General features: G+C 56.8%; 1 protein-coding gene across 1 annotated transcript; it reads right to left on the bottom strand.

The window, feature by feature from the left end:
* Positions 1-2,074: 2,074 nt before the first annotated feature.
* LOC107133158 (spidroin-2) lies at positions 2,075-6,432 on the bottom strand. Its single transcript, XM_024996030.2, has 2 exons — positions 4,650-6,432; positions 2,075-4,433 (listed from the first exon to the last, which is right to left on the bottom strand). The coding sequence occupies exon 1, from the start codon at positions 6,430-6,432 to the stop codon at positions 4,861-4,863; it is 1,572 nt and encodes a 523-aa protein (XP_024851798.2). The 3' UTR covers positions 2,075-4,433; positions 4,650-4,860.
* Between the last annotated feature and the right edge of the window lie 2,874 nt (positions 6,433-9,306).

Raw genomic sequence — 9,306 nt, 5'->3', positions numbered from 1 at the left:
CAGCTGTGCTCAGAGCACCCAGCTCCCCAGGCTGCCATGTGTTCATCTACCTGATTCCCCAGCAGCTCTGAGGCTCACGAGGGTTCACGGTGTGGTTTTCACCTTTGGGTACCCAAGTCAGAGCTCTGAGCTACATAGAACTCAGTCACTTCTTCTTGAATAAATGAACGAATAAAATAAAGATCTAAAGATGAAAGAGATAACCGATCGCTGTGTTTATACCCCAGTGAGCTCCCTTCCCCTGTAGAAAATACTCCCCAGATAAACTAAGGATGGAAGATTGAACAGAAAAGGTGATGGGGAGGGGAGGGGTGAGAAGGGAAAACAAAGAAACGGTGCGTTGTTTCAGCTACACAGGCTTGGGACTGACCGGGAAGAACATCCCTACGCTAAAGTTGTTTTTAAGAAAATAATATAAAATAAATTCTTAAATAAAAAGAAGTCACAATTATATTTGAGACACTTTTTTTTCCCTGAAAAATGGAGTGCTTTTCCCCTAAAGCTAAAGAGAGTGAAATTGAAATACTGAGCTCTGTACAGAAAAAAGAAATTCTCTCTCTCTTACACACACATGTCTGACTTCTCCCTCTAGTCATTATAGTATAAAATAGTTATATTTATATAAAATATAAAAGACTTTATAATAATATAAAATACTTACATCTAACAAATGCATTCAGATCTGCTCCCAGAGTAAAATAAATCGGTTATAAATCAGAGCGAAATTCCCCAAGTAGAAGATACCCAGGAACGGTGCCTACTGGATCCCAACCCGTCACCAAAAAGTCAAAAGTGATGGGGACTGGAGCTCTGTTTCATCTTCTACTCTGGGTGCACTGGGAGGAAAGAGGCTAGGGGACATGCGGAGCGGTGGACCCCTACACTGATCCACTCACATCACAGCCCATTTTGCCTTTTCCCACAAACCAGGAAAAGACAGGAGAAGGAGAACGTGAGAAAAGACACACACGCTTGAGCTGAACATACTCAGAAAAAGTGCTTGAAGCATCCATAGCCTAGAATCATGAATACTCTTAACTCTAATTGGAAGTTCTGAAAAATGGGGGAAAAAAATGGAGATTTGTAGAGACGGGCACTGCAGAAAGTGCTGCACTGTTGTAGCAGAAGTTGCCAACCTCATGGCGTGTTGATCCGCTCATCTCCTGCACAGCATCACGCCCTGCGGAGCGCTCAAATATCACCTTTGCAGGAGGCAGTGCTCAGCCTCACTGGGAGGCGTTCAGATCAGTGTCAGCAAACAGCCCTTCAGCCCTCCAGGGAGGCTGGCGCAGCAGCAACTCAGGGTCCAAAACGTGCCCTTTACGTGGGGTCTGAGTCTCTGCTTTTGCCTTCACAGCTTGTATTTCCTCTTCCCTGGAATTCGCCTGTGCGTCCTGGGTTCCGGGGTGTTTCCCCGAGACCATCTGAAAGCTTCTTCATGTTCTTTCTAGTGCAGATTCAAAGCCTACTTTCTCACATCCACAGGCACTGCTTTAATGCCCAGGGCAGAAGTCGGAAGCACAGGTGCCTGAGTTAGTGTCACTCCCAACGCTGGGTCAGTGCACACCAGGCAGACACAGCTTCTCCTCTTGCAAAACGTGCCGGGAGGAAATTAGGAAATAACCGAATTTAAGCCAGCAGTCCTTAGACTGTGATATGTACATGCATGAAAAATTTGTCTTTTAAAACAAGTTCTTTTTCAAGTTAATTTTCCAAACACTAAAATATTTCCCTTTAAAGAGTTAAGAAAATCTCAGGAGTTGGGGTTGAAGGGGTTTCTCCACATGATTATAAAGGCACGAACCAAACACACTCGTACTGATACATGGCTATACGTGCAAACTCATGCATGTGTGTGAATTAATACACAAATACACGCACACTTATACATGTGTGTGCACACATGCGTGCACACAAACCTGTGATGGTGATCGGGGTCATTTCACTACCAGACATCCAGCAACTCCACGTCTCTCTCCTCGCCTCCCCAGCCCTCAGCTCCGTCAGCCGTGTCGCCGGTCCCCTGCCCGCCCACCCGCCCCAGAGGTTTAGGGGCGCTGCCTGGAGCCCCCACGTCAGCATCACCCTGGCCACGTCATGGTTTTTATATCTGACGGACCACATCCGGGGTCCCTCTTATTTTATCAGCTTCCAAAATATCCTCAACTATTTATTTGAGCACTAAAATCATAAATATCTAACATATTTGATCAAAATTACCTCTCACTATAAAATTATTTATTAAAAACGAATGTAGTTATGCTATTAACATTATATTTAGTGTATACTGAATGTATGTATTAAATATAACATGTATTAAATATATGCATTTAATATGTATATTTAATATATTAAATGTGCATGCATGCTAAGTCACTTCAGTTGTGCCCTACTCTTTGCGACCCCATGGACTGTAGCCAGCCAGGCTCCTCTGTCCATGGGATTCTCCAGGCAAGAGTACTGGAGCGGGTTGCCATGCCCTCCTCCAGGGGATCCTCCCAACCCAGGAATCAAGCCCACGTCTCTTACACCTCCCGCATTGGCAGGTGGCAGGCGTGTTCCTTACCACTAGCGCCACCTGGGAAGCCCATAGTAATTATATGTAATAGTCAATTATAACAAGATATTCAGGAAATCTTACCTTTCAAAATTCCTTTCAACTTAAATAACTAAGAAATTTCAAAGTGAAAAGGAAACAACTGCCCACAGGAACACTTCCCGCCGGGTGGGGCCCGCCATGGCGAGAATAGCCCTGGGTCCTAGCGTGGGCAAACAGAGCCAGCACCTGGGTCTCACTGCGTCAGCTGGGGCCGCGTCCACCTAAGCAGACAGACTTCCTGCTGGGAGAACCAGACCTTCACCGTGAAGCCTCAACTGTTCTGTCTGATCAAACCACAGGCATGTTGCCTTCATTTGTAATTTCCTAGTGTGTTTTGGGGAGAAGGCAATGGCACCCCACTCCAGTACTCTTGCCTGGAAAATCCCATGGATGGAGGAGCCTGGTGGGCTGCAGTCCATGGGGTCGCCAAGAGTTGGATACGACTGAGCGACTTCACTTTCACTTTTCACCTTCATGCATTGGAGAAGGAAATGGCAACCCACTCCAGTATTCTTGCCTGGAGAATCCCAGGGACAGGGGAGCCTGGTGGGCTGCCGTCTATGGGGTCACACAGAGTCAAACACGACTGAAGTGACTTAGCAGCAGCAGCAGCAGCAGCAGTGTGTTTTGGAAGCCTTCACACCTAACATCATTTTGCTAGAAAGAGGACAGGAAGAAAGGGGAATAGGTTCCCAGGGTTTGCAAGGTGCATCAGGCTGCGAAGCACTGGAGAATCCTCGAGGTCGGCTCCAGTCGTGAACCAGCAGTGGAGGCAGCGGAGGGCTGGTGCTCCACCCGCCGCAGGGAATCTCGCAGAAGTGATGGGCACGAGCCCCTCGGGGAGGGAGAGAGCGGCCGTTGTTTGGATTCTGCACACAGCACATCGCATCTGGCGAAAGGTGACCGGGAGACGGAGTGAAGGCAGGATTGCTTGCCGGCTGCTCTGGAGTCCTGATATGGGGCAGGGCCGGGTCCCATGTGGGGCTGACCCTGTCCCCCGCCCTCTCCCCCCCGTGAAAGAGGAGTTCCCCTTCAAAGAGGAGTTCCCCAGGGAGGAAACTTGGAAAGTGCCTCGAGGTGAACTTGGAAACAGAATGAAACCAGGCCTGTGAGGAGCAGGCTGAGCCCGCAGGGGCTGTAAGCACCCTCCTCTCTGCAGGACTCGGCTGGCCGTGGGGTCAGGCTGAATGCAACACTGTTCAAATGCTCTAGAAGCCACGGTCTCCTGGGGGAGACGTGTGCAGTCAGCCCACGAGAAGGAGCGCGAGCCAACCCAGGTCTGCACGTGCAGCCGTGCACACAGCCTCACTCCCAGACTGTCGGGCTGAGCTGTGTCAGCAGCCATCTGCGGACGACGATTCTGAATTTCTTGGCGTCTTTGTTCTTTATGCTCTCATTTCAGCTGAGTAAAACCAGGCACGCGGGAGTTGAATGTCTGGTGATACAGCCAAGTGTACACACCCGTGTGTGTGTGCAGCCCTGTGCACACGCTTGCGGCTCCGTCGGCATCCACTCGTGTGGATGGCGGCATTCTCCGTGCTGGATCCCAGGCAGCTCGAAGCAGCTGCCACGCACTTCGGGGTCGGGGCGACTGTGCCTGCCCAGGATCATTAAGTGTGCGCAGTGAGGGGTGTGGGCTGGGGCTCCTTTTCTCCAGGTGTCGGCTGCCGCTTATTTAATAACCACACGATTAATAGCCGCCATCTCAACATCGATCTTGTGACAACCATTCAGACCTTTATCCGTGAGCCATCCTCCACTCTTGCATTCTCACGCACGAAGACCTGGTTTCTAGGCAACAATGTAAGCTCGGCAGAGGGGAGTAGATGGTCTCCTGCTGGGAGAAGAGGCGACCTCTGATGGGGGCACCTGTCCTGAGACCCGGCACCAGCCTTTCCCTGGGGGCTCTGCCAGGACAGCGCTGCCCTCCCCTCAGCGCCCTTCCGTCCCGCCGTGGACCCTCACCCAGCGACCTGACGGCACTGACGTGTAACCAGAGCCACCCACGGCGAACCAGCCTGATTTCTTAGCACCCTGAGCGCCTGCTCACCTTCAGCATGATTCTTCCCTGCGGAAGACCAGGTTAGACCAGAGAGTTGGGCTGAAGCGCTCCATCTCATGAGGATCATCTTCTCGTTCTGTCCCTGGGTATTCACTGGCGTGGGTCCCTGGTGCTGAGCTCTGAGGCATCTTCCTCTGAGCAGCTGTCGACCTGCGTGGCTGAATCCACGGGACACGCGAGGCCCCTGACAGCACAGTCTTCACCGCGTGGTCCTTCCACACACTCCACTGCTTTGACCTGATTCCACTTGGACCTGGGCTCCGAGGGCAGCGTGAGCGGCTCCCTGCCCCCGAGGGCATCTGTGAGCGGCTCCCCTGCCCCCCGAGGGCCGCTGTGAGGGCCTCCCCTGCCCCTGAGGGCACCTGTGAGGAGCTCCCCTGCCCCTGAGGGCACCTGTGAGCGGCTCCCCTGCCCCGCGAGGGCCCGTGTGAGCGGCTCCCCTGCCCCCGAGGGCCCGTGTGAGGGCCTCCCCTGCCCCCGAGGGCCCTGTGAGGGGCTCCCCTGCCCTCCGAGGGCCCGTGTGAGCGGCTCCCCTGCCCCTGAGGGCACCTGTGAGGAGCTCCCCTGCCCCCGAGGGCACCTGTGAGCGGCTCCCCTGCCCCCGAGGGCCGCTGTGAGGGGCTCCCCTGCCCCCGAGGGCCGCTGTGAGGGGATCCCCTGCCCTCTGAGGGCACCTGTGAGCGGCTCCCTGCCCCCCGAGGGCACCTGTGAGCGGCTCCCCTGCCCTCTGAGGGCCCTTGTGAGTGGCTCCCCTGCCCCTGAGGACACCTGTGAGCAGCTCCCCTGCCCCGAGGGCCGCTGTGAGCGGCTCCCCTGCCCCCCGAGGGCCGCTGTGAGGGCCTCCCCTGCCCCTGAGGGCACCTGTGAGGAGCTCCCCTGCCCCTGAGGGCACCTGTGAGCGGCTCCCCTGCCCCGCGAGGGCCCGTGTGAGCGGCTCCCCTGCCCCCGAGGGCCCGTGTGAGGGCCTCCCCTGCCCCCGAGGGCCCTGTGAGGGGCTCCCCTGCCCTCCGAGGGCCCGTGTGAGCGGCTCCCCTGCCCCTGAGGGCACCTGTGAGGAGCTCCCCTGCCCCCGAGGGCACCTGTGAGCGGCTCCCCTGCCCCCGAGGGCCGCTGTGAGGGGCTCCCCTGCCCCCGAGGGCCGCTGTGAGGGGATCCCCTGCCCTCTGAGGGCACCTGTGAGCGGCTCCCTGCCCCCCGAGGGCACCTGTGAGCGGCTCCCCTGCCCTCTGAGGGCCCTTGTGAGTGGCTCCCCTGCCCCTGAGGACACCTGTGAGCAGCTCCCCTGCCCCGAGGGCCGCTGTGAGCGGCTCCCCTGCCCCCCGAGGGCCGCTGTGAGGGCCTCCCCTGCCCCTGAGGGCACCTGTGAGGAGCTCCCCTGCCCCTGAGGGCACCTGTGAGCGGCTCCCCTGCCCCCGAGGGCCCGTGTGAGGGCCTCCCCTGCCCCCGAGGGCCCTGTGAGGGGCTCCCCTGCCCTCCGAGGGCCCGTGTGAGCGGCTCCCCTGCCCCTGAGGGCACCTGTGAGGAGCTCCCCTGCCCCCGAGGGCACCTGTGAGCGGCTCCCCTGCCCCCGAGGGCCGCTGTGAGGGGCTCCCCTGCCCCCCGAGGGCCCTGTGAGGGGCTCCCCTGCCCTCCGAGGGCCCGTGTGAGCGGCTCCCCTGCCCCATGCCCCTGCGCCCGCTCCTGAGAAGGGGGCACCGCAGCAGTTCCAGGCAGAGCCCAGGGTACAGGGAGGGCGCGGAACGGGCGGGCCTCCTGTGGCTGCGCGGGCCATCCCCGCCCTGAACCGAGAGGGTGCGGGCGGAGCGCCAGGGCGGGCGGCGCTCGGGAGAGTCGTCCAGGCTCCGGTCCCCGGGCCGTGTCTCCACGTGGCGCTGCGTCTGGGTTTCCTCAGCCAGAACACGGGGCGCCCCACAAGGTGTGGCAGGTGTCACGGAACTGTTTTTCACGACCATTATTTTCGTGGTTCTGACTCTCCTCATCTCTGGGGGCTGGCTTCTTTCACTCTAATAATCTGAATGTATCAGCGTATTTTCAGAGGGCGAGAAGAGAGACAGGGGCAGGCTCTGAGCATCACCCTTTCTCTCTCAGCTCAAAGCCGCTCAGGAAATCCCTGCTTGGTCTTTGGATGCTGCCTGACAGAGGCTCAGAGGGCAATGAGAGCATCTAAAGACGGCAGGGAGAGGCCAGGGCTGAGAAAGAGGAACACCGGAGTAGGCAAACCCAGGGGAAAGGTGCTCAGACCTCCCTGTCCCGGAGTGTGAGTGTGTGTGTGCGAGTGTGTGTGTGAGAGAGTGTGTGTGCGAATGTGTGTGTGTGTGTCTTTGTGTGTGTGCGTTTGTGTGCATTTGTGTGAGTGTGTTTATCTGAGTGTGTGTTTGTGTGTGTAAGTGGATATGAGTTTGTGTGTGTGTTGTGTGTGTGTGAATATGTGTGTGCGAGTTTATGTGTGTGAGTGTGTGTGAGAGTATGGGATGTGAGTGTGTGTATGGGCGTGTATGTGAGTGTGTGTGAGTGCATCAGTGTGTGTGTGAGTGTGAGTGTATTTGTGTAAGTGTGTGGGGGGAGTGTTTGTGTGTAAGTGTGTGAGAGTGTTTGTGTGTGTGTGTGAGCATGCTTTCTCAAGAAAGCATGGCTTCAGTTTCCTGTGACTTGACTTCAGGCCCGGACCCCGCTGCCCACAGCCCCCGTCCCCTGCGCCGAGACGGGGCGCACAGGCAGCTGTCTGGGCTCCAGCTGTGGAGACCATCTGAGACCACAGACGGGCCCCGCGAGATGAGGCCAGCATCTGCTGCGACACATTCACTCCCTTTATCTTGACTGCTATTCACTTAATAGTGAGTCCAGCCGTGGGAGGCGTCCTCCTTTAGTGTCAGCCTTGAGCCGCAGAGTTAATTTTCTAACCCACAGCGTTGCTGTGGGGTCTGCCGTCGCCCCAGTGGGATGAGACACTCGGGGCCGCAGCTCTAGGAGGTCGGGAGCCCCCCAACTGGTTCTGGGGCCACGGGAGCCATACTGTGGAGCCCTGTCATTACCAGAGACCTCCAGGCCACCACCGCCCTCCCAGGAAGAATGGGGGATCCCCTCTTCGAAATTGCTGGACCCCAGGTTCTCCCGATGAGAACTGCCCACCCAGCAGCCAGAGAAAGGCCCTTCAAGGGATCGCTGTCCTCAACAATCGAGACCGCAGTTGGGACCAGCCTCTTAGAGGCTTTGCAACGGCACACCTGCCAAGGGGGGCACAGAGGTCCTTGCATGCCAGCAGGTCCCTAAGGAGGACATGCTTCTGAAGAGGAAGTGCTGAGAGGTGAGGGGCCCACCCAAGGTAACTGGAGTGTGGGAGGCAATTTCCTGGGATAATGGTAAGCCTGAGGGTTTTGCCCAGATGATCGCAGAGCCAGGCGGTATCATCCTGCTCCGTCCCGACCTGTGCCCACAGCTCGGCTCACCTGGTCCCTCGCACCTGCCTGGGGTGGAGACACTGACCCGACCGGAGGCTCACCTGTGGAGTAACTCACTCCATTCCAGGCCTCCCTGCTTCCTCCCTGGCGTGGTCAAGGGGAATTCACCTCAACGGGCTTGGCTTGACGTCCTAACTCTCCACAAACAAATTTCCACCCCTAGTGGAGACGTGTGCATCTCATTGTTTTAATAATTTACCCCTGAGATGATTTATGGCTGGCATGTTAATTATGAACATGCACATTACCATTTTTATAGCCCATTTGGACATGGATCAGCAGAGAAGGAACCGTTGCCCCAGAGTTTCCATTTATCACTTGTGTTCAGTCCTGCGTATTTGTGAAAACAGAAGCTGTATTCCAAACACCAAGGATGAACCCACCACTTCACCAGGCACCTTTGACTTCATCGGACACGCGGAATTTCAGCTTTTCTTTTAAATACCATGTCTGGCTGACAACCCTTGACAGAGGCTTTCCAAGAGCCAGGTCCTGGGGTCTTCCTGTGTCATCTAGACTTGGGTGAAGCGAGCTGGAAACTCAGAGCTGAGGGCCAAACATTGGGTGCATGGAGGCCTGGGCCGATGTGTTAGGGGAGAGTCTGGGGCTTCAGAGAGACTTGGAGGCCGCCATGTCCCTGCAATGGGTCTTCCCCTCAACGTCTAGTCCTTCTCGTGGGGCAGGACTTGGTCCTAAACCAGAGCACCTGCTCCAACCTGACATGTGTTATCCAAGAGAATGAAACCCAGAGAGAACCAGGGCCCCGGCTGGTCTGCAGGAGCTGGGCACGGGGCAGGACCCCTTGGGGGTGAGAGCAGGCAGCAGCCCCAAGGGGCCAGTGGGGACGCAAGGCCTGCAGGACCAGCCCCAGCCTGAGCGGGGCGCCCGCCGGCCAGCCCACCCCCCTCCCTCCCCACCATCCCCCCGGCGCCCCATCTGTTTACCTGGGACTTCAGGGGGAAATTAAGGTATTGCAATCTAAGGCCCCAGGACGTGCAGTTTCCTCTTTGAAGCCTGTCTCCCTTCCCCAGGGTCTTCCTTCCAGCGGGTTGTGGGTGCCCTCCCTTGCTGCCCAGGAGGCTGCTGGGCTCTTGGTGAAGTCGGACCTAAGGCTTCTCAGGGGCAGCAGAAGCGTGCTTGGCTGCGGTAGGGGTCCCCAGACACCCCAAGGGAGCAGTCTGGAAGGC

The sequence above is a fragment of the Bos taurus genome, chromosome 8, assembly GCF_002263795.3.
Source record: "Bos taurus isolate L1 Dominette 01449 registration number 42190680 breed Hereford chromosome 8, ARS-UCD2.0, whole genome shotgun sequence".
NCBI lineage: Eukaryota > Metazoa > Chordata > Mammalia > Artiodactyla > Bovidae > Bos > Bos taurus.
The sequence above is the reverse complement of the archived record's forward strand: the minus strand, read 5'-3'. Positions and strand labels throughout refer to the sequence as shown.

Coding starts and splice junctions, on each gene's coding strand:
- LOC107133158 (XM_024996030.2), bottom strand. CDS start 6,432: ATGGCCCGCGCAGCCACAGGAGGCCCGCCCGTTCCGCGCCCTCCCTGT.